This window comes from Heloderma suspectum, chromosome 3, assembly GCF_057233095.1.
Source record: "Heloderma suspectum isolate Gila_16-S chromosome 3, 16-S_ref, whole genome shotgun sequence".
Taxonomy (NCBI): domain Eukaryota; kingdom Metazoa; phylum Chordata; class Lepidosauria; order Squamata; family Helodermatidae; genus Heloderma; species Heloderma suspectum.
The window spans coordinates 214066338-214092063 of record NC_139460.1 but is presented as its reverse complement, the minus strand read 5'-3'; the positions used below and the strand labels follow the sequence as shown (position 1 = coordinate 214092063).

The following is a 25726-nucleotide window of genomic DNA, read 5'->3' as shown; positions in this document are numbered from 1 at the left end:
TCCCTCTTTTTTGTTGTGCAAAATCAATATAAAAGACTGAGGGAAGCATACAATGACTTTGGCCATGTTTGTATACCACTTCTCAGAGAACAGAGAACTTAGAAGAAAAAATAAACCAGTCCATTCCAAATTATCCAGGCCCCTAAACCCATCCTTTTAAAGTCATATGTTTGGTTTTAATATAAACTGTGGTATATCTTGGAGCTGGCAGTGCATCTCTTCATGCTTTGATAACTTGTTGAAGGTAAATTTTCAAAACTATATCATAGTTTTGATGTGTTCATTTTGGATTATGCCTGCATATCTTCTCATGCTCCCTGTTCAGTGTTTTGGTATGAATATGACAGTATGGGAATCCACCTAGCAAAAGACAGGTGCACTTTTTTCTATGACATTTGTATCATGTGTTGACATCTGGAATTGGGCCATGGAGACTACACAGACAGTCATTCTTCTGATCCCATTTCAAACTGCTATGTAGGTAGTGGATGTACACCAGTATGTCTGTTGTGAATTGCCACCGTGCAGCCTCATCTTATTAACATTTATTCAGAAGTAAGTTCCACTGTGTTCATGGGAGCTTGTTTCCCAGATATTCTACATAGGATTGTCTTCCTTGCCATTGAACTCCCTATTAAATATTGAGGGCCAACAGAAAAGGGAAGTAAACTCTCAATGTTTCAAGTCTTGGCTGTTATGTTACTTCTGCCTCTTAAGATGGCACTAGTGGATTTTCCGAGACGTCCAACATTGAGTGGGAAGGGCTCCTTTTGAAACTGCCAAACTGAATCTGGATGTCTGGGGTGTATATTTCCTGCTATACTGTCAAACTACCCTTTATTGTTCTAGTGTCCAATAAGCTTTCAGGTATTCTGATGGTGGTTTGCCGTCAGAACTGGACACCTGCTTTATAGGTGAGCCAGAAACCATATCTTGCAGAAACAAGATGCAAAATATTTTTGACAAGTCAATTAAAAACCCTATTTCCCTTGTTCAATAATGTCTGGCAGATAAAGTGGATCTCTTAATAAGAGACAGTGTTGGCTACTCTAACATTGGCTGGGAACCAAAGTAAACCCATCTGTCATATGTGTTATGCTCTGCATTTATACCCTTTCAAAGACTTGCTAGGTCTCCTGCTACCACAACTGTTATATTTTTCAGTCTGCTTCCCAACCAGTGTGGGCTAGCGGATAGATCATTGGTCCTTTGGATTTCAGAGTCTTGGTTCTGCTTTCCCCAATCAGTCATGCATCAACTTGCATGGTGTTTGGCAAAATACTATGTCTCAGCCTGTTCCCCATTTCTAAAATGGTAATAAGACTGACTTGCCTTATAAGATTGTTGCTAGGATGACTGTGTTAAAGAAAAGTTACTTGCTCTGAAACACCATGATTAGAGCAAAATCCTAATTATAATAAACAGACTGCCATTATACAACTTTTTACAGGATCTCAGGTTTAGTTCATCACAGTGCACAAAATTGTTTTTTTTCTAAACTTTCTTTGAATAAATGGAACCTAATGAAAGGGGCTGGCTGGTTATTGCCATTCAAGAAGCAAGCGTGTGTGCTTTTATTTACTCACTTGAGCTAAATGAACAGGCAACTGAAATAAGTGAGCCTCATTATTAAAGGCAAAAGGAAGGCATGCTTTAGTGGAATTAAGGCTGACGAGGAAAAAGGCTCAGAACTGTGGGAACAACATGAGGTATTAATCTTGTGCTAAAACAATAATTGCTATCTGCTATTCTCCTGCATAGCCTGCCACCCCCATGCAACAAAAGGAAAATAATAATTTTAAAAGGAACAGCCATTTGTCCTTGGGAAGATCTATGTATTGTATTTGCAGCAATAAAAGCTTAGTGGCTTAGGATCATGGCTGGTGGCAAAGGTGAGTCTAAAATCCTTTCTGAAAGTCTGCCATGTAAGGGTGTGTTTGTTGCAGAACTCAGAGTCAGAGAGACCACGGAGTGAAGGAAAAAGAGTTTCTTTATTTAACGCGCGGGCTTAAGGCTGGAATCATTTCCAAAGAGCCAAAAGCCCCGATTTACATCAGCACATTGTTTTTATAGATACTGTGACACATAGGAAACGGCTCCTCCTCTCCCTCCCGTGTGGGGTTGCAGTCCTCAACATTTCTTCTCCTAGCACCATTGTTTATAATACAAGAAATGGGTTATAGGGTAGCCATGATGAGCAGAGAACAGAAGAGAACAGCAGAGAACATGATATACAATTCTATGACCTTAGCCTTTGTTGACAAGATAAGAAATTCCTGTGTCTCGTCATCTTACAAACATATATTTCAGAGAGCAAGAGCTCAGCAAGAACATGAAGCACGAGGCTACTTAGTCTGACCCCCGATATGGCTGCTACATGTTGATGATGGCCTTGTTGCAAGGTTAGCCATTGCTAGCCCAGTCTTTAACATTTTTTTAACTAGATGTTCAATCCTGTGCATGAGTTGGATAGCAAGGGATATGCAGAACATCTCAATGTTTAAACTCCATCTAAAAACACAAGTGAGGCAAGTGTGTGTGTGTGTGTGTGTGTGTGCACGTGCGCGCACCCACAGAGAGAGAGAGAGAGAGAGAGAGAGAGAGAGAGAGAGAAGTAGGTATAAAGAGGCACAACAGAAAAGCAACAAGGAGGCTCTGGATCTTAAGTTAAACTATGTAGGATGGATGGATGGATGGATGGATGGATAGATGGATAGATAGATTAACAGCAGAGTAATTTCAAAATATATTTAGAGCTAAATGTTTTGGCTTCCACCCTCATCACTAGCTGTAATGTTAAAATAAACTTCTATTACTTGTCATTGCTCATGTCCTAAATAGTGATGGGTGAATTCCCCTCCAACTTGATTTTGGGATTACTTCCATAATTACTGAGCTTACTTGGTGAGTATTTGGGAAACAATCTTTCCTGTTCACAAAGTTATCTGAACTGCCTGAAATGTTACTAAGTGCATGCTGATGGTGCCATGAACATGCACGTCAACACAGTCCCCTCTGGAAATTGTAGTTCCCAGTCCTAGCTGTGGCAGATTACTTCTTGGTAATTCTACATCACATCCCAATGCCAAAACAAACAGACTTGGGAACAAGAAAGGGATTTCTGTCTGGAGGAGGAACAACAACCACACAATTTTTTTTGCAAGAACCAGCTGAGAGAACTGACCTAATCAAAAAATAGAGAACTGACCTAATCCAAAGGTAGAGAGAAGATCCTCATTAAGCAAAGGACTCCTTGTTGGTTGGCCTGATCATGTAGCTCTTAACGATCAACAAGGGCTTCAGAGAGAGTAAGTTAAAGAACTTAAAGCACTTTGTGCATGCACCTGCAAGAAGGTTAGCTTTGGGTACCTGATCAACTAAATGTTGATTGACTGTTCAGAATATCATTTTACATTCTGAGCTGGAGAAGAACTTCTCAGGGAAATGGCACTTGATTAGAATACATCTTCACATTATGAGCTGGGCTAATGAGTATTCCAAGCCAGTCAGTTAAGAACTTTACAAATATCACTAGTCATAAACCTTGCAGTCGGTGCCTGTGACACTCTCTCAACCCCATTCCATGCCACAGTCACAATCACGACGAACACACTAACTTGAGGAAACATCCCATTTTCCCATTATTCTGAGTACATCAAAATTGTACAGTGCTTTCAACAGAAACATTACCTTGAGAAATGTGTGAGTTTGTTAATTTAAAAAACCCTTTGTATGGAAAGGTTCTAAATATTTATGCATCCTAGACAGGAATGCCACCCACTGTAGCCTCCTATATCTCTTGGCACCTCTTCTGGCCTGCACCTAGAGATCTGGGATCCTCTCTCTGTTTCCGTTTGAGCACTAGATGAATTTGCTGTGCCTGAATAAAATGAGGAATAAGCGCTTTTCAATAGCTCAGCTGGGTCTAGATATTGCTTTGGCCATGCGAAGAGCTCCCTTTTTGCCCATTGCAATCCCAACTATTTTGCTCAGAGCTATACTCTTAACAAAATGTTAATTCTCTCAATATATACATGACTTCATAAATATAAATAAAGTATTTTATCTTTCCCAACTTTTCCAGGTGTGAGCAATCGATTGCCGTACTTCATAAATTATTTCTTCGACACATACCTGTTGATCAATGAAGATACTCCAGTGGGTAAGTGCATTAAGCATTGTGTTTAATGAGTAAAATGGCATTTTTGCATCCAGCTGCCTTTGGGGAAGGGAGAAAATTAGAATGGCAATTCAGCATGTCGATTTTAAAGGAGCTGCCTATAAAAGGAAAACAGATCTCCTTCTAGAGCACTAAAATTTCACTTTGGTTGCTTTCAGAAGGCTGATAAACTGAAACCAACAGCCTCATCAACAGAATGTCTATGATCTGGTTAAAAGGGAATTAGACTAGGTGCAGTTTGAACATGGCTGTGATATCCCATGTAAAAAAATGGGGGGGGGGAGATGCTAAGACCAGAATACTAGAATGTATTTGCTTATTCCTGTTCCATCATTCAAGCCTTTGTATTTTGGAAAGGGTTTTTTTTCAAGAAAGAAGGGGAGCAGTGCTGTGACCAGCTATGGGGTGTGTGTGTGTGTGGGGGGGGAATAAATGTGCCCTTGGCAAAATACTTCAGGGTTTGATTGACAGATGTAGCTTCTATTTATTTATTTTGTTAATGATCACTTTTAGTAAACCTAGGAATCGATTGGGCCTTTCTCAGCTTCTTTCCAGATTCTCAGTCCATTAAACCTGTGCTCTTCAATCAGGACCTGTGGATGGCTTGTAATGCTGTTTGAATTGATTGTAAGCCCTGTGTGTGCACAGACGACGATTCTTAAGCATGATGGGCTGCTCTCTCTGTTCAAGCTAATAGCTGTGATCTTATCAGGGTCCCAACAGCAGAGCCCTCTATTTTCTTGTGTGTGGCTCCTCTCCTTGAGTTCATACTTACAGCACACCGCTGTCAATTCATGCATCCTTAGGGAAAGGAAGTTAGATGAAGATATATAGAGGGGGGGATACTTAAGAGGTCCTTTAATGAAAATATTAAAGTTGATCTGGTTAGCAGGAATAGGTTTCTATAGCTCCAGTAATTCTCAGATGCCTCAAAACAGGCCTTGTACATTAGGATTATAAATATTTCATGTTGGCGTGAATTTCTAATGTCAAATTTCTAATGTAACAAATACATGTGCTGTGGGAGCCCTTACATCTAATTTCAAGTGTGCATAGAATGGCCACCTTGCAACTCATGCATAAATCCTTCCAATCTCTGTTACAGTGTAGATGAGGTAAGCACAGCTTCGCCTACCTTTTCCCCTCAACAGTCCTGTTTGTCTGCCCCTTCTCTTACCTGATGTGCTAAGCAGGACTATCAGCATGTAAGAAAGGGGAGTATTAAACAGGTAGGAGAAGGTACTGTGACCTCCTCTTCTGCTTCAAGAGGAGACTTAAAGGTCTACCTCCTGTGTCGGGGTTGCAAAGTTGGGTACCTGGTAACTGGCTTGGATTACTTTTGTGAGAGGAACAAGCAGTTTGTTCATGCTCAGAGGGCCATTTTAAGCATATATAACCAACTTCTGCAAGTCCCAAAGCATATTTAGACCCCTCTGTAACCTTAAAGTCTTCATTGTCGACTTCCGGTCAGGACTGATGTCGCTCTGGTAGCTTCCCACGGGGCTCCGTGGGAACTTTCTCAAACAGCTTTTTAAAAGGTTGAAAAACCTTTTCATCTCCCCCCTGGAATGGAAAGGGGGGGCAAGGCAACAGTTCTGGACAACATCTTGGAGAAAGGTAACTCCCACGTGATAGTGGGGGGGCCAGATTCCAGGATTATCTCCCCAGAGCTTTACCAACGCAAAAAGCTGTACTGAGACTCTTATTTTATAGGAGAAAACAGAGCTGATGTGTTCCATATAATATATGCTTTAAGAAATATCAACAACCTTTGAGGGATGATTTAAGAAACATTAACAATATTTGAGAATATCTGAGGACCTGTAAGATCTGTGGGAGAGAAATATGTCTGTGCCAAGGAGAAGAAAGGAGCTGGTATCCACTCCCCCCGCATCCTCTGTGTCCAAAATGTCGAAGACAGAAGATATAGGGGAGTTATTTATGCTGATAAAGACTTTTTCTTTGCAATTTATGGAGCAGGTCAAGAGGCTGGATTTATTCCAAAATTCCATCACCTCCCTGCAAGGAGCTGTAGATTTAATTAACGTGTCATGGCAAAAAATGGAGACCAACATTAATGAGCCTGAAGGCTGTGTGGCTGGAAATGAAACTATGACTCAAATCTATTTTAAAAACACCTCTGATAGAATTTCTCAACTGAAAGCTTTCACGAAGAGATCCAATGTACGTATTTGGGGATTAAAAATTTGCCTAATGGTGTAAAATTGCTTGTTTTTGTGGATAAACTTTTGCATGAGATACTCCCTATTCCATCTGATTATTTACTTGATATTGAGCAGGCATTTTGTGTGCCAAATGCTAAAGGGACTGATTACACCATCATAGCTCAATTTGTAAAAGTCTCCACAAAGAATTATATCCTGCGCTTGGCAAGAGAAGCTCGAAGTCTTTCCTGGAGACAAGATGAAATTATGTTATTTCCTGATTACATCAAAGAGGTGGCGGATAAAAGAAGGCAATTTATCAAAGCAAAGAACTTGGCAAAACAAATGAACTTATTACAATACTACTTAAAATATCCTGCTACTCTTTGCATTGTGTCTGAAGGTCAGATTAAGAAGTTTCAAAATCATGAAATGGCAGAGGCTTGGCTGAGCGTAAAAATGCATGAGACTCTTGTTACAACCCCATGAACTGGAATTTTTAAACAAGCTTTGTTAATCGTTTCTATTTAGCCTATATGATATAGGCTAACTCAGAAGATAAATGATTATATATATATTTGCTTATTTTCTTTCATTTCTTATTTTTTCTTGTTTTTTCTTGCTTTTATTTTAAAATAGATAACATATCTAGTACAGAATATATTACTGAATGTTGAAGGTTTTTATTAAGTTTTATTATATATATATATATATATATATATATATATATATATATATAAAACTAATAATACTAGGCTTTTGGGAATGAATTCTAGACCTCTTTCTTTGATATAAGATTGATGATATGATATAGAAATGTAAGGTTGTTTATTAAATTGTAAGATTGTTAAGGTTATAGATACAGTCTTTAAAATAGAATGACATTGGCGACTGGGGGGTGTTGGAGCTTAAACTCAATTCTTTAGGGGGGAAGGAGAGGGGGAGGGGGAGGCGGAGCGAGAGGGAAATTTTTTTTTTTCTTTTTTCTTCACTTCCCTTCCTCCTCCCTGGAAGGCATCAGGTTGAAGAAGATTGCTGTAAAGCCCTTTAATATGGTTAAGAGATCCTGATCTTGAACTGGGGTGACACCTACTAAATACAATAAATTAGTGCTGAGGTGAACTAATAAGACTGGTGGTTTGATCCTTTCTCAAATTTTTCCCTGTGACTCATGATTTCTACTGGATTCTCAGCCAGCTAATGAGCACTAATAAAAGTATCAGGTGGTGGTGGCAATGGAATGAGATGGGATGCTTTTCAATAACATTTTTTCCCTGGGCAAAACAGGTGTGCCCTTCTTTGGAGATTTTTGCTGGTAGCTTTTTGCCAATTTTTCCCCACTAGGGAGAGGGCAGAAGTTCTACTGTCCCAACACATATTCAGATGACCGTGTACATGACTGGTATTCAAAGTCCATTGCGAGCCTTTTCACAGCCTCAGTCAGGTACAACTTTGTCACTGTGTTTTCTTTGTAGTACGTTACACAGCTAATCAGATCTGGCTATGTGAGGGTGTTCCTGAAGGAAAAATTCAGTAGCCACTGCCTTCACTCTTAATTCACTTCATTTGCCGTCAATTATGTCCACATTTAGTAAACTCTGGTTGGTTGTTTATTGATGTCATGCATATGGGGGAAAAGGGTTATTTTCCGAACCAAAAATGCCTAAGCGAATCAGGGCTGCAAAGAGCAGTATGCCAGTGTAAGGGGAAAAATACCTTGGGGAAACGTCTTGTTGTCCTTGAGCACTTTTGCTTTTATAAATGTTGCTGGAGAACAAGCCCTGATGGTGTCACTTCACCACCTTTAGCCTGCTCCCATCTTCTATAACTCATTTACATTAATACAATTATTTTCTTCCTCCCCATCCCTCCTCCAATAAATCCCCCCCCCTTCTACCTGGCTTGAATTGAACTGCCTCCCCCTTCCCCCACGTGATACCTAAAGGAGTGTTAAGCAACAATTAAAGCGATAATTCCCTCTCTAATCACTTACATGAGTAAATTAGTCTTGTCATGAGCTATTAAGACAGAGAGCTCGGAATTCATTAGGCTAGATTGGGCCTATGAAGCTTCTGGCATCGCTGCTAGTCCAGGCTGATTAATTTCCTTGAAAACACCATCAATGCCCATCTGTTTCATTTAGATCTTTGGAGAGCAATTTTCAGGTGGACTGACCCCCTTGTCAGTTATTTCACCCAGAAGTAATGACTGACATATACAACCTAGTGCGGTGTGAAGAGTATAAACCATGTGTGTATAAAAGTAAAATATTAATATGCGCTTCCCTCACTCAAGGCCTGCGGCCTAAATTTGGCTGGTAGTTTTAAACTGATCAAGGGAAGTTCAAGTGGTGTTTTCTCCTCTGCAATTCCTGGCCATGTGAAAATCTTGCTGCTCTCTCCAAGTCCAGTATTCTAAGTCTCTACTTCTATTTCCTATCCTCTTCCTGTAATAGCTCGTGGGCATGGCTAATATTGGGGGGAACTTACCTGCTCACCTTGCAGTCTAGCCCTAGGCTCTGCTCTCCAAGGGAATGCGCAAGATATGGGGGGTCTCTTCACAGCACAGTTCTTTATTACACGAGAAAACGCTAACTTCTGAGGAGTGGCATAAGTGTCGCTTAGATTCAGTCCTAAGGTCTGTGTAAATAGAAAGAAAGGGAGAAGGGTCCACCACCATGCATTTAAAACGTGGTTGTTCAGGCAGGCATTTGGGGTGGGTTAGGGTATTTTTAGAATGATGGTTTTACTGTAGAATTGTATTGTTTTAAGGTATTAGACACTCTGTACATCGCCCAGAGTGGCTGGGTGACCAGCCAGATGGGCGATTAATAAATTAAATACATACATACATACATCCATCAAGCTTTCCCCATTGCCTGGATCACTGTATGGCTGGGCATTGTGGCTGGGGATGATAGGAGTTGTAGTCCAACCTGTCTGGTGGGCACAAAGTTGGAGAAGGCTGCTTTAAGATGTCAGAGCCAGGCTGAGGACATAGCTGGTTTTTATACAAGGCTGAGACCCAAACTGTGTGGTCTTCAGTCCAGCAGGTGTAGCCTGTACTGTTTTGTTGGTCAGAGAAAGGCTGAAGGCCAGGGTCCTATTGTTTATACCAGGCCTGGATTATCCAAAGGGCACAATTCCTGCCAATTGGGCAGATGTTTCTCAGCCCTATTTCGTTCTAGGACTGAAGAGGGCTCTATGGTGTGACCACACGTGGTTCCAGTGTGCTCACTAGGCTAAATTGTAGTGTTAGGTTCCTGATTTGAGACCTGGTGATTTCTGACATATGGTTTTCAATTTGTTTAGTAAAACATAAGGGTCTTTGTGTGTGTTGTTGGAAATATCTCATTGTCTGTGTATGTACGTGTATAATAGATTTGTGTGTAAGTGTATCTCATATATATATATATGACATTAAAATGTTTCTTCGCAGTCACTTGATTGATGCATGTGAGAAACCTACCTCTATTTGGAATAGTCATGCAGGAACATATGGCACCTCTCCTGATATTTCTGACAGGCATAATTACTTTTTTGGCATAGAGAATAAATAATTTTTCTCAGTAAAAAAAAAAGAAAAAGAAATCCTTGATGATTTTTGCTTGGTATTCCATTGCTCATGAAATAAGAATTTAATCTCTTGCTTAATTTTGTGGGTGTCATAAAAAATCTTAGCCCATCAAGAATTTCCTTCTCTAACTTGGAGCATAGGTTATGGGAAGTTCTAGAATTGTGGGTACAAGGATTTCAGAGAACTTATTCAATATATCTAGCCATATGGGTAGTTGTCAGGGAAGCTCCAGTTCCACAAACTCTGTCTCGACACAGTTGGTTGTTTACAAAGTCATAGGGACTGGGTCAGATGATCTATCTTCCCCATTCTCACCCATCACATGGAGGAGAGTGGATGTGTACCTGTCTTCCCACTCGCCTGGTGCACTGCACAGATGGACATGCCTCCCATCGTTTGGTAGTTTCCCTGGTTTTGTGCAGATTTCCCCATTCTAAAAAGTTCAAATGCCTCTCCTAAGACTTTGCTACTGGCAGTAAGAGTTCTAAGCTAAAATACTTAGGTATGTTTTTTGTATTTTGGGCATTGCCCCTTTTGCCTTTGGACCCGCCCCTTTTGCCTTCAGTCTCATCTGCCACTGGAGCTACCTTGAGAGCTTCTCTGAAATGGAAGTCAGCCCTTGGGCCGAAAGAGGTTCAACAACTGCTGTAAAGCATCATGCACACTGATGTAGTATATACATGCATAGTAATAACGTAGCTTTGCCTGCACAAGATCCTCTTCAGATTGCAAATTCCCATACATCTTTCCTTGCTAGGTACTAATGGAAGCTAATGTCTGCATGGAAACATCACAATATATCATGGTGTATTGCAATAGGAAAACCTCTAGCCTCCTTCTAGGTCTCTTCACATCCCCTTCTAATCTAGCATAGCCACTAGGAGGAGTTCACCAGCTTTCACTTCCATTTTTAATTAATGGCAGCTCCAGCTCATTCTGATGTCTGAACCTGACAATCTGTGGTCAATCTTGACTATTGTTTGTTTGAATCCACCCAACTTCAAATGATTTATGAAGCTGGTTTGTTTCAACAAAACATAGTTAAGATTAACCACAGTTTATGTTTCAAATATAGCACTAAACTGTGGTTAATTGAAATTGGGAGTGAAAACTTCAGATCTCCTCTCAGTTTCAGAAGAGAAGGAAAGGGGAGGGAGGAGGGCATGAGCCTGGTGGGGACCCTAGGCTTGTTCCTGTCAAGGTAAATCATAATTTATTGTGACATTTCAATGTAGCCACTGAGCATGTGTACACACACACACACACACACGAAGCTATTTCAAGCTAGAAGAAATGTGCAAGACTAAAGAAAATACTGCAGGCAACTCAATAATGAGGTACTAACTGGGCATCAACCATGTGCAAATTAAATGAAGCCCAGCGGATTGCTGGAAAGCAGTAGCAAAGTCAGTAGTAAGCCACCTGTTGAACTATATTTGTTTACCTTGAACACTGTTTAACGCAGAGTTAAATGCACTTAATCCCATTGATTTCAATATGTCAAACAAAGAATATCCAACTGTGCATTTTGGACTGTGCTTCATGCATTTTGTTCTGTTTGTTGTAGACTTGCCAGTGATGGTGGAACTACAGTGGAGCTATAGTTCCTTGATCCTTTTTGAGATATTTTTGTTTTGTATGCAATGTGGCTGTTGGTGAGGTTGCAGTCTACCCTTGAAGATCACTGTATGTTTGGGAGAGTGGCTCCTTAACTCTTTTCCCACATGCCATTTTTCTGCTGAAAACCTTCCCTTCCCCTGCTGCCTTTCCCTTGCTTGGGGAAAAGATACGGTGGGCTAGGAGCATATTTTGAATCCAAGTTGTGAGTAAGCCACTTTAAGGCAAGCTTGCTACAAGGGCCAGGGTACTGTGAAAATTTACCTAAAGCATCTGTCTATAAGAAGGCTTTAATGATAGCAGTGTTTCTCTTATAGGGTTTGCCTCTTTGTGAGCAAGGAAAGCAATGAGAACTCACATGTTCTACTGTGCTGGAGATGATCTATTTAGTATTGTGTGTGTGTGTATCTCAGATCTCTCCACGTATGTATTCCCTTCCATCTCCTTTTACAGCTCTTGAAGATATAGAGATTGCTGTTTAAATGACAGGTCTGGTATGAATGAAGTGATATCAATAAGAGTGCTTAAAAGGAGCTGAGAGAAAATTAATTTCTGAGAATAAGCTTTGATGGGGTTGATTTTGGGTTTGATTTTTCTGCCTTCCCTGGATTGCCTTTGAAAAATCCAGTTATACGATGAATCACCACTACTTCTAGTGGCAGAGGCTTCCACAGGTCAGCTCTGTTTCATGTGAGGGAAAAAAATAATTCTAGAGCTTCTGTGTGTCAGTGTCATTGGCTGCCCTCTATCAGTACTTCCTGCTTTTTCTCCAAACCACAGGATGAGCCTTTTTCTTGATAAATGTGTCTAGCAGCGCAGAGGGAGGGAAACCCCTCCAATTAGCATCTCTCCTTCCCAGTTTCCTGCCTTGGCAAGTTTGTATCTGCCATCACCTATCCACTTGGGGGTTATACCAGACACCCCTCACCAGCTCCTGATTGACAAGAAGAGGGAATCCCACCAATGAAGAACCCCCAGACTATATAGTATAAAGGAAGGGTATTATGTTTTGACCTCAACTTGTAATCTGAGGAAACCCATGGGAATTTGAACTTGGCTGTTTAGATACTCGATGTAGGCTATCTATAATCCGTTTGTTTTCTGTATTGTACCTTGCTTACTTTCTCTCTAATCCCTTTCTTCCCCATTTAATAAAATCTTCCTAATGCAGACTCTGGGATCAGCTGCTTATGCATAAAGGTATATCCCCCACCCCCTTACTTAGTTGCTTGCTTTTACATTGCCTGCTTTTATTTGGGAGGAAACAAGGAGAAATGGGTGGAAGCTCTCCCAGTGGTATCTGGATTTCAGCCCTCCTCCCCAAATGGTAACCCATATGCTGTGTGGATTCCCTGCAGCCCACAAGCCAGGGAGAATAAAGGCCCCGTGGCTGCAGAATCAAAGCAAGATTGTGTGGCAGCCCTCCTGCCTTGCAGGGCTGGCACACGCAGAGTCCTCTTCAGTCACCACATTGTGATTTTCCCTTCAACTGTCATCTCATGGGGAAGTTTTCTTCTAACTCAGGGGTGGACAACCTGTGGCTCTTCAGATTTTATTGCCCCCAAGCTCCAATCATCTCTGACAAGTGGCCATGATGACTGGGGCTGATGGGACTTGGTGTCCAACACCATGTGGAGAGCTCCTGGTTCCCCACTCCTGTTCAAAATCAACCTCTCTATGCCACTGGATTTCTATTTAACCGGGTCATGAGGGACAGCACTGGCTCTGGGTCTGAGGGGGCCTTGGGCAAAGTGGCCTTTGCTGGGCCTCCTCCTGCACTGGTGGGCCCTGGTGGGCTTACTTGGACCAGGCCTCAGAGTTCTGAGCAGCCACCATTTTTACTTCCCACAGTGCCCCCAATGATATGTAGCTCCAGGACATTGTGGGAAGTTAAAATGACAGCAAGACCCAGCCATTCAGTGCTGTTCAGAGCACCAGTCCAGAGAACGTATTTTAAGGAGGGCTCAGGGCAGGCATCTGCAGTGGGCCCTGCTGAGGTGCTGGGGTCCTGGCAGCTGCTCAAGGATACCAGGTGCTGACACCAGCCCTGATGAGGAACTATGACAAAATTCACATTTTAAGACTGTGGTTAAATATACACTTGTCTACACGGGATTACATTTACAAGTAAGTTTCATGACAAGAAAAATCGCTGGTATCTTTTTTCCTCCTTTCCTGTAATGAATGACAATATAAACTTGCCTTGGGCTAAAGAATCCTAATCTGTTTTCTCAAGTGTAATTGCCCTGCCACACTGTCCCTCAGTTACCTAGGATTCAAGGTAGTTGGTTGAAAGCAATGAATGACAAACATTTGAATAAACCATAAGTCAAAACTTAATGTCCAGCATATGAGCTGCCTGCTACCCAGCAACCCCTTTTCTGATGTCCACTCATAGGACTGCCTTCTGTGTGGCCACAGTATGGCCGTGGGAAACTACAGAAATAAATAAGAGCCAGAGGTTGGGGAATTTGGTAGACAAAGTGTTTTCAACCTAATGCTGTTACTTAGGAGCAGAATCTATTTCAGGGTTGTCCAACCTGCAGCTCTCAGACTATTTTCATGTAGCCTTCATCCTAATTTCAAAAGTAATCTGCATGCAATCAGTTCAGACCTCTGGCCAGGGCAATCTGTCCCCTCCCTGGTAGCCCACTGGGTGGGAGGAAATGAGAAACAGAAAGGGGGGTAGAAAGAGACAAAAAGGGTGACCCACCCACTTTGGGCTTTGTCCCCACCCACTATCACCATGAGGCCCCCAACAGATCACCCATGAGAGAATGTGGCCCTCGACAAAAAAAGGGGGGGAGGTTGCCCAGCCCTCCTTTTTGGGTGCTTCCAGACATGACTTTTATTGTGCCATTGTTCACAGAGTTTTAGAGGGGTTCAGATGTCATCTTCCACTCATAACCCCCACCCCATGTTTTCCCACTGTTTCTTCAATCATTTTTCTTACTGTGGAAAATCCATTAAGTAAGCAAAGAAGGAATAGCTGCACAATGCTTTCGGATTGTTACTGCTGGGATCCCTCTGTCTGGAAGCATCCTTCCTCATTCCTGCCAAAAGAGTGTTTTTTTATGGAGTGAATGGAGCAACATTTCCCACCCTTGTCCTTGGGCTTCCCTTGTGTTGCCCTTTTGACTACCTTAAACAGCTTCCACCAAGGCCCTCTGAGATGAGGCTGCGGGGCGGAGCACCTGGAACTCACTCTACCCGTGATTAGGGATGTACAAAAGTCACTTACCTTTTCGAAGGGTGACATTCACGGTGGGGGGGGAGGCGCTCCGTCCCTCCCCCCGAAATTCTCCCCAGCTGGCTCTGCTCCACAGCGACTCCGTGGAGTCACCGGCCAGGGCCGCCCACAGCCGGACATCCGGCTGCTGGGCAGCCTGCATAGGGACACAAATGGCGGCTGCTGTAGCCGCCGCCATTTACATCCCTGTATTTTGCCGTGATAGGCTACATAAATATTTACATAGCCTATCACGGCAAAAGACAGGGGCCCAAATGGCGTAGTGGCCGCCATTTGCGCCCCTGTGTTTTGCCGTAATAGGCTACATAAATATTTATGTAGCCTATCACGGCAAAAAAAAAAGGGAACGCAAATGGCAGCTGCCGTAGCCGCCGCCATTTGTGTTCTTTTTTTTTTCCATGATAGGCTATGTAAGTATTTATGTAGCCTATCACGGCCTCCACAGGGACACAAATGGTGTCCCTGCATTAGCCGTGATAGGCTACGTAAGTATTTATGTAGCCTATCATGGCTATAATGAAGAAGCGAAAGGCGACCGCAGTTGCGGCTGCTGTTCGCAAAGCAGCGCGAACGGCAGCTGGTAAGTGCTCCATTTTGCGTGCCTTTCGCGGGGTGGGGGGGCAGGGGGGCTTCGTTCCGCCACGGATTTCGGATCCGTGGCGGAATTCTCTGACATCCCTACCCATGATAGAGGCAAGTCTTATATCATGCAGTAATAGCCAGAAATACCACTTCTCCTACATAGTTGCATGCAATCTCATGTAGATGTGCTGCTGTATGACATCTTCATATTGTGCCTAGTTAGAAGCATCTTGGCAAGTACTGTCCCACCTATTTGTAGTAACCATGGCATGGTGGTTAATAAATAGAAATCATGACATGCTGCTATATGTGGGGAAATCACTGTAGATATAAAACTCTTGCCTTCCTTTCGGCTGTGAGAGAGAAAACTGGCCCAATCCTGTGTTCAGATTACCAGTCCTAAATGTAAACTATACTGAATACTAATTTTCAGTGCTTGAACTGTTACATTAAACACCTGTAGTTTGTTTATATCTCTTTAGAATGAGGTCAAGAGTTTGAAGAATTAACTTACTGTCTGCAATTATGCAGTTTTAAGGCTGCATTTCAGCAGTGTGCTTAAGCATATGTTTTAATAACTTTCTTTTGTGACTTGAAACTGTGCTTACAGATAAACATATGTTTGGGGTGTTTTTTTAACTAGCTCATTCTCTGCCATTTAGTGGCATGTTCAATATATGTATGCCTTCAGTTTATAGCTTGGCTATATTTACGACAAAGAGTAGGGAAATTCCTTTCCTTTTTATTACACAAGGAATCTTGCCCAGATTGCTGAGGTTGTGAACATTTTAATGTGACTATAGTGTGACTGTGGCTCTTAGGTTATTTTTATTTATTTATTGCAGCATTTATATGCTGCCTTTGGGACAAACCCCAGCACAAAGTAGTTTAAAACAACCATATAGCATCTTCTGTTTGTCACGAGTTATGCTAATATTTTGTTTGTTTAAAATTGTTAGAATGAATGGAGCACAAGTGTTGGGTATGGGGAATATAACAAAGGGGATAACGTGTATTGAACACATATTGCAAATGTGCCTCTAAAATCAACTTGGATGAAACATCCTACCATGCAGACGCAATTAAAATACTATCCCAATTAGGAATGTTTTGCCTGCCATCTAAAACAATAGTATCTGGCACAACCAAGCCTCCTTAGGGAACAATTTGCCATAAGACATATAGCATAGATATAGCATAAGACAGAATCATTAAAACCCCCACACTCACCAACCTACCCATCTGCTAATGCTATTTTAACATGAGAGAAGCAGTGAAAAACACAGGTGTAATTCATAGCCAGTGTCAGTATAGGCACAACTTCACTCCTTGGCCCAGTTTACATGTCACGGCAACTCAGGTTTGTTTGTTTTTTAAATCCTGGGTTATTATGAGCATCTCTACAACAGCTAAAATCCCACATTTAAAACGGGGCTTTCTGCTTCCATTTTAAATGCAAGATCAGAGTGGACTCACTTTACATGTGCTTCCTTTCCCTCCTCCCCTTCCCCCCCTTTTCCCCCTTATCTGAGTCTTCCATATGTTTCATTATAGAGCCACTAGATGGCGCTATGGTCTAGTGCCTGTGCTTGTGGCTTTTCCTTTTTCACGGAGGGAACTCAAGTGGAACACAAGCAGGGTAATCTGATACCTCATTATCTCCAATTTTCTTAAAAATGGAATAAAGGTAATTTAGTGTGGGAGATGCCCTGGAGGTTGACGGCATCATGTAAAGGGCTGGCAAACTTCCGTGAGTGTGCCATCTCAATAGCAGGATAAAAGCTCCATGCGAAGAAGCCCTATGAATGAGCCAGCATCAAGGGAGAGACAAGCCAGAATTCTGTGTTCAAATGTCAAAATAAACAACCCCAGGGATGGAAGGTTGTTTAGCTGCTCCCTGGCCACAGGAGCAATCGAGCCATGTGAAGTAGCACACTGGCCATTCTAATGGAACTGGATTGATTGTACCCATTGACTGAGGTTCACTGTTTTGTATGCATGTGTGGAACTTTGCTGCTAGTTGATGCTTCTTTATTCTCCTCTGTGAATGCACAATGAGAAATCACCATTTCCTTTCACATAAGAGAATGGGAAGCCTGTGTGTACTCAGGTCTTTGGATAGTGCCCACTGATAATAAATGAAAGAACTGGTTTCTATTTTAAATCTGGTGTGTGAGAGAGACACGGGAGGGATGGTGAGAGGAGTGCATTTGCTAGCTGTTAAAATATATTGACCACATAAATGAACAGAAGATGTGTTCAAAGCTCATTCATATTTTCTGAGTCTTGAATTAACTGTAACCTAGGAGGAAAAACACTAGGGATGTCAGAGAATTCCACCACGGATCTCGGTGAGGCCAAATGCCAGTGCATTCGGCCCCCTGAAATCCTTGGCGAAACGAAGCCCCCCGCCCCCCCGCGAAAGGCGCGCGAAATGGAGCACCTACCTGCTGCCGTTCGCGCTGCTTTGCAAATGGTGGCCGAGTCTGTGGCCTCATTTGCTTCTTCATTATAGCCATGATAGGCTACGTAAATACTTACATAGCCTATCACAGCCTCCGCAGGGACGCAAATGTTGTCCCTGCGTTAGCCGTGATAGGCTACATAAGTGTTTACGTAGCCTATCACGGCTATAATGAAGAAGCAAATGAGGCCGCAGACGCGGCCACCATTTGCAAAGCAGTGCGAAATATTTATGTAGCCTATAATGGCAACAACAACAAAAAGAGAACGCAAATGGCAGCAGCTACAGCAGCCACCATTTGCGTTCCCTTTTTTTTTGCCATGATAGGCTACATAAATATTTACGTAGCCTACTACGGCAAAAGACAGGGGCGCAAATGGCATAGTGGCCGCCATTTGCGCCCCTGTCTTTAGCCACAATAGGCTACGCAAATATTTATGTAGCCTATCACGGCAAAATACAGGGACGCAAATGGCGGTGGCTATGGCGGCCACCATTTGCATCCCTGTGCAGGCTGCCCAGCGGCCGGATGTCCGGCTGCAGGCGGCCCCAGCTGGTGGCTCCACGGAGTCGCTGAGGAGCAGAGCTGGCCAGGGAGAATTTCGGGGGGAGGGACGGAGCACCTCCCCCCCACTGCAAATGTCACCCTTCGAAAAGATAAGTGACTTTCATACATCCCTAAAAAAGACTGAGACAATTCAGTGAAACATCTGTTCGATTATCTGCTTCAGGGGCACAAGAGTAAATCAAGCTATGCACCCCGTTCTTAAAGATTTATTTAATTTTAATTTTGTCTGAGGAGAAAAAAAATACCTACTCATTTAAGTGCTAGTAACTGAGTTTGTTGCTGTCTGTCAAATTATTGCTTATTTGATAGCCTTGTACTGTAGTGTGCACGTTTTGTCTTTTCATGTTTGCATTTCTGAATAAAACTGTATTTATACTTCTAACTATTATGCTGAAATAGTACTGATACAAAAACACAGGCAAGCCTCTTTTTTAGGCATTTGGGTAACAAAAGTTCTGTTTACATTGACATGAAGCTACAAAGGGAAGCGACTCTGAGAACTTCTGAAGGTGTTATTCCCTTTTAAATATTGTATGTGCTGGAGTACAAGTTCCACTCCCCCACCTTCTGTAAGTTCAGTGAAGTTGTCTTGCTCTGTATTTTCCTCGTAATTCTCTGCCAAGAGCTCATTATCCATATACAGAAAACTTCCAGTAGGGAGCAATTTCTAGAAGAATTAATTGTCATCTTAATAGTGAATGGACTGAGAACTCCTGTAAATGAATAAGGGTGAATGAACTCAACCCCTTCTGGAGTTGAGGCACATGCCCCTATTCAAGGACTAGTCAGTACATATTTCTACACCTCTCCTCATTTTAACTTATTTTTCATTGAGAACAGAGGAGAAACAGAATGAATGCCATTAACTTCAGTATAACTGGTAAGACCTTTGCCCCATTTACCAGTTAAGTGGAGTTTAGCCTACAGGAATTTGTCAGAAATGTGTGCATGGCAGTATTGGTTTCCAAGTGGTGGGCTCTTGGAGAAAGCAAGAAACAATACAAAAGGCCATTTCAACTTTGGCTCTAGAATCAACAGATGGTTCCTTTAAAAAAATGGTATGGGGAAATTCCATTGGCTTAATAAAACTGCTCCTGGAACTTATTGCTATAAAGTATAACATATAATAAATATTCTTTAACCGTATTGGAAGAACCAAGAATGCTATTGAGCATTCAAAATATCCCAGTGTAGCTCACGGTGATAGATTTCTTTTGCATGCTACAGTCAGTTCTTTGCAGGTGTTTATTTAAGAGCTGAAGTGGGTGGGATGTAAAAAGCTAGGAGAAAGATAATACATTATTTGCACTATTAGTAGATATGATTTTGTGTGTGTGCATGAATTGACTTTTAATAATTAGTTTGAGAAAAAGTACACAAAGTGAAAAAATGGCAGAAGAATTTCAAACTACCACTGATACTTGAGGAAGTACAAGCTAGTTTTCATTATTTACTTTACTTTCCCATCATACAGCAGAATGAGAAGTATTTGTGTAATCATAATTTTAGCATGGGTTTATATTTGCAAGATATAAAGGCAAATAGTTCAAATATCTGAGCATTTGGGAAGTTTGTGGCCCCACATGCAGAAAAGTATTATGTTATGCCTCTTTTAGCACTCACTATTTTTAGTAGAAAGGCAGGATATAAAATAAATAAATACATAAATACATAAATTTATTCATCACATAATATGGGACTAGTGCTAGAAAGCTGTACATGTGTTCAGGTTCCTTGCTAAATGATCACCTAAATATGCCATAGGATCTGCTTGTTCACTAACTAGTTTAGGGATGTACAAAAGTCACTTACCTGTTCGCGGATTATGCTGATGCTGGAAGGGAGGCGCTCTGTCCCTCCCCCCCGAAATTCTGGCCGGGGGGGAGGCGCTCCGTCCCTCCCCCCCCCCGAATCCTGGCCGGCCGGCTCTGCTCCGCAGGGATTCTGTGGAGCCACCGGCCGGCTCCACCAGCGGCCAGACATCCGGCCGCCGCCATTTGCATCCCTGCAGTCAGCCATGATACGTAAATGTTTACGTAGCCTATCACGGCTGAGTAAAAAACAAAACAAAACATGCGCGTATGTAAATGGCGGCGCCCATGGGCGCCGCCATTTGCATTCCTTGTTTTGGCACGTCTTAGTCTATGTAAACATTTACGTAGACTACGGCGAAAACAAGGGGAACGCAAATAGCGTAGCGTCTACGCTATTTGCATTCCCCTCATTTTCGCCGTAGTCTACATAAATGTTTATGTAGACTAAGACGTGCCAAAATAAGGAATGCAAATGGTGGCGCCCATGGGCACCGCCATTTGTGTATGCGCGTTTTTTTGTTGTTTTTTTACTCAGCCGTGATAGGCTACGTAAACATTTACGTAGCCTATCACTTTTTTTGTTTTTTTGCTTTTCTAAACTTGGAAATGGCGGCGGTGGCAGCCGGTCGGAAGACCGGCCGCCACAGCCGCCGAACCGCCACCGGAGCCGCCACCACTGCCGCCAGGAGGATCCGCCCCAGGTAAGTCCCATCCCGGGGGGGGTGGCGGGCTGTTCCGCCACCGATTTCGGGGGGCCGAATACGCTGGCATTCGGCCTCCCCGAGATCCGTGGCGGAACTTTCGTACATCCCTACTAGTGATATGGATTTTCTGGAAAAATTTAAATTGGAAAATATGACATATAAGACATATATGTATTTCAGTGACATTCATACATATATATATATATATATATATATATACACATATATATATATATATATATATACACATATTCTCTCATATATTTATTTCCAATATTTATATACCACTCCATATCTAGAACAGATTTTGGAGTTGTGAACACAAGAAATAAAACAGTAAAAGGATAAGAAGATTAAAACACCAGATTAAAATTATGCTATTTTAAAAAACAAAATACCAATAAAAACTGTAACTGGTCAATTAACGAATGCCACCTGGAACAGTGCTGTTTTCAGACACCGCTGGAAATTAGGGATGGACGAAAGGGACTTACCTTGTCCTGCAGCTTGCTTCGCGGTGGGGGAGGAGGCGCTTCGGTTCTCCCCCCAAAGTTCAGGCGAGGGGGGGAGGCACCCCACCTCACCCGGCCGAAATTCAGGCCGGAGGGGGAGGCGCCCCATCCCTCGCCGGCAAATTCAGGCCGGGGAGGAGCGCCCCGTCTCCCCGGCCGCGAAAAAAAAAGTTAAACACACACACACGTGATAGGCTACGTAACGATTTGCATAGCCTATCACGGCTAGATTTCCAAAGTCAGCCGTGATAGGCTATGTAAATCGTCACATAGCCTATCACGGGTGACTTTAGGGGGAAAAAAAAGCGCATACGCAAATGGCGGTGCCCCATGAGCGCCGCCATTTGCGTTCCTTATTTTGGCACGTCTAGTCTACGTAAAGATTTACGTAGACTACGGCGAAAATAAGGGCAACGCAAATAGCGTTCCCTTATTTTTGCCGTAGTCTACGTAAATCTTTACGTAGACTACCCCTGTCCAAATAAGGAACGCAAATGGCGGCGCCCATGGGGCGCCGCCATTTGCATATGCACTTTTTTTTTTCCCCCAAAGTCACCCGTGATAGGCTACGTGATGATTTATGTAGCCTATCACGGCTGACTTTGGAAATCTAGCCGTGATAGGCTACGTAAATCATCACATAGCCTATCACGGGTGTGTGTGTGTGTTTTTTTACTGTACTTTTTTATTTTGTAATGGTGGCGGTGGCAGCCGGTCGGGAGACCGGCCGCCGCCCCCGCCCCCGCCGAACCGTCGCTGAACCACCGCCGGGTCCCGCCGCCGAGAGGGACATTCGCTGAAGGTAAGTCCCATCCCGGGGGGGGGGCAGGGGGCCGGCAGAGAATTTCCCCAACACTTTCGGGGGGCCAAATGCGTCGGCACTCGGCCTCCTGAAGATTCGTGGAGAAATTCTCCGCCATCCCTACTGGAAATAGCAGAGTGTTGGGGCCTATCTACATTGCGCCCGCCATTGCAATGAATTCGGTGTCCCGTTGCGTTAAACGCTCTCGCATTAAAATGTGATTATTCACACTCACCCATTTTCCCCGTTGCAGTGCTTCATTGAATGCGTGAGCTCGGTTCACACTTGAGCGCTGTGGTGTTTTCCTGCTGTTTTCCTGTGCGCGCTTGTCTGATCTCGGATGCTAAGCAGGGTTGGCCCTGGTCAGTAGTTGGATGGGTGACCGCCTGGGAATCAGGCTTCCTGCACTGAGCAGGGGGTTGTTCTATCCCTTCAAATGAGACTAAGTTTTACCCCCTCCTATCTCCAGCTCCGGATGTTTTTTTTTAAATTAAGGCGTTATCCTCGCAGAATCGGGACTTCTCCACAATTTTTTTTTTCTAATTGAGGCATGAGTTTCACAACTTCGAATCTTGGAAGATCATGCCTGAATTAGAAAAAAAAAAATCACGGAGAAGCCCCGATTCTGCGAGGATAACGCCTTAATTTAATAAAAAAAATTCTGGAGCGGGGGATAGGAGGGGGTAAAACTTAATCTCATTTGAAGGGATAGAACAACCCCCTGCTCAGTGCAGGAAGCCTGATTCCCAGGCGGTCGCCCATCCAACTGACTGGGGCCGACCCCACTTAGCTTCTGAGATCAGACAAGCATGCGCACATCCAGCCCTTTGCTTGTTGCTGAGGAAACAGGGGCTGCTGAGGAAGCTATGCGATCCGTAGCTGGAAGAAGACATGGGGCTGTCAAGAGCTGTGTTTGGACAGGAGCGAAATACAAACACTGCCGAATATGGACAGGTGGGGGAGGGAACTACGCCCGGATATGGTAGCGAAGGCGGAAAATCAGAGCACATTAAGGGGAAATACCGGGATATTAGGGTATTGAAAACGGGAGCACAGAAGTGGGAAATTCCAGTTCTAATTCGAGGCGGCTACTGTGTAGTGTGAAAGGTGGGCGGTAAAACCTCATTGGAAGCGAAAAAAGGCGGTAAGTGTAGATCCAGCCTTGGTGCCTGCCTGACCTCCAGGGACAGGGAATTGCAAAGAAAGGGGGCCACCACACTGAAGGTTGTTCTCCTGGTAGACTCCAGTTGGGCTATAGGTCCATGTGGAACCACCAGGAGCAAGTCCTCCATGACAGTGGCTGGGTAGGTTGGTAAGGTGATACTTGATACTTGTTAGAGATAATCACCTGAAAAACTTTAATTACAACTTTGGAACTGCCAGAGTTGCCTTATACTGTATTTGAAATTGGCATCCATTTGTTGTTACTAATGAACTTATGAAATGGAAAATTTTCTATGGAAAAATAAAGTGCTAGAAAAATTTCTGCCCCACAGCACTATCACTAACTAGTCTGTAGTGATTGAAAATCCTCCCCAACCTTCATGGTATAAGAATGGTCTGCAAGATGTTCACAAGAGGATAAGTAAAATACATTGAAATGGCTTGAAAAAGTCAGCCTTAGCATATGTTACAGGTTGGACTTCAGCACCAGCTTGGGAAAGTTTCATTGTGATCAGCTGGGTGGAACACTCATAATTTTAATTTTTGTCATCAAGTGGGACAGCTCTATGGGATGACCCCAGCCAAGTTCCCAATTACTTTCTTTTAAAAAAAAAAAAAAAAAGTATCCCTGCATAATGAAGCCAGGCAGCAGGACATTGAGGAGGAGTGGACAATGCAGGGAAGCAGCAGCAGCCAGCATAACAAGTGAATTCTTTAGCTTTTTTTTTTTTTTTTGCTTGCTTGTGGGGGAACTTACAGTGCAATCCTATGCACATCTGCTCAGAAGTAAGTCCCATGGAATTCAGTGGGACTTACTCCTAGGTTGGTATATATACGATTGCAGCTTTAGTGTGTGTGTGTGTGTGTGTGTGTGTGAGAAAGAGAGAGAGAGAGAGAGAGAGAGAGAGAGAGAGAGATGGGGTGGGTGGAGAGAGATCCCCCTTTATTTTTTGACCTGGCATCATGGGGTATTCTGCCCCCCCCCCTGTTCTTTTGTAAATTGTTTTCACCTTGGGGTGGGAACTCCCAACCTCCTGCACATTTCCCCCCAGTTTCAACTTTTGGGGGTGGGTTCTTTTCCATTTTTATCTTGCTGTCCTGAGATTTCAGGGTCTATGGGTGGTCTGGGAGCGTACCCCTAACTGCTTCTGTTTTTTTAATTCTTTAAAAAAAAATCTTTTGTTTTTAAACCTAGCCTCCATTTGTTTTTCTGTGGAATGGGTTGCTGCTGGAGCAGACAGTTATGGGTAGAAAGGTGTGATTTTTCGCTCCCCCCTCCCAACCTCTGCTTTACACTCATGATCTTGATCTTATTCTGCCTATTATGGTCCTTAGCTCCACCTACCTTTGGCTCTGCCTGTTGTGACCATTCACTGTGCTTGTTGTTAGCTGCCCTGCCTCTTCCCCCACCATCTCTAATGGGCACTAGCTGACATTGAGGAATGGTCTTAACTTTTCCCTACCACTACAACAAATCTCTGATGCCTGCTACTTAATGCATTGGCATTATACTTATGGGAAAGTGTATGTAATGGGTTGGTGTTACAGTTATGCAGAAAGGGAGGAGCTCATCTAAACATTGTAAAAAGACCTCTGGTCCCATATGTAATTCTCCCAGGATTTTAAATTGCAGATGTGATCGAGAACCATGGATATTTAGGTGCTGATTATCATAACACTTCATTCCAGTAAAATACAGAAGGAGGACCGAACTATGCTGTAGTTTTTCCCACTGGTAAATAACATCTGGTTATGTGGGTATTAAAAAAAATATATGTTTTCTTGTTGTTCTGTCAGCATAAAAGGGAGGAAAAATATTCTTCTCTGTGGCCAGTATTCTTCACTGTCTTGGAGAAATTGGCCTTGTGACTGGAATATTGTCTGCAGTCTTGTCAGGTACACAGCAATGAGTGACAGGTTATAGAAAGCAAATCAACCGAAAGCTATTACCCTCTTACCTCAGTGGAGTTTGAAAAATAGTCATAAATTAAAGTTCTGTGCTGACTTAAAAGAAAATTCCGTACCAGTATTCCAAAATGCATCTGATCATAATTGGTTTTTTTTTTTAGAAAAGATGCAAAATAATCAAAGAATAAAGCTTCAAAAATAAAAAAACAAGCTCTGATACTTTCCCCCAAATTAATCAAAATCCTGTTTGTGAGGAACCCAAGATACTAGACTTTGTAGTAGAATCCAAAAGGACAAAAATTTCTTGAGGTTCACTTTTTCTACACCCCTCATTTCTTGGTACAAGAGTTGTTGCTTCACCTCTTTAAAATATTCAAGTCTGCATAAACAGACAATTCTCCCACTTCATAATTCACACAC

General features: G+C 42.7%; 1 protein-coding gene across 1 annotated transcript in view; it reads left to right on the top strand.

Moving 5' to 3' along the window:
• CDH23 (cadherin related 23) overlaps window positions 1-25726 on the top strand; it is a 512093-nt gene that overhangs the window by 56645 nt on the left and 429722 nt on the right. Inside the window, exon 3 of the mRNA XM_084845647.1 lies at window positions 4085-4162. Coding sequence (XP_084701773.1) covers window positions 4085-4162 — 78 coding nt within the window. The remainder of the gene's footprint in view (window positions 1-4084; window positions 4163-25726) is intronic.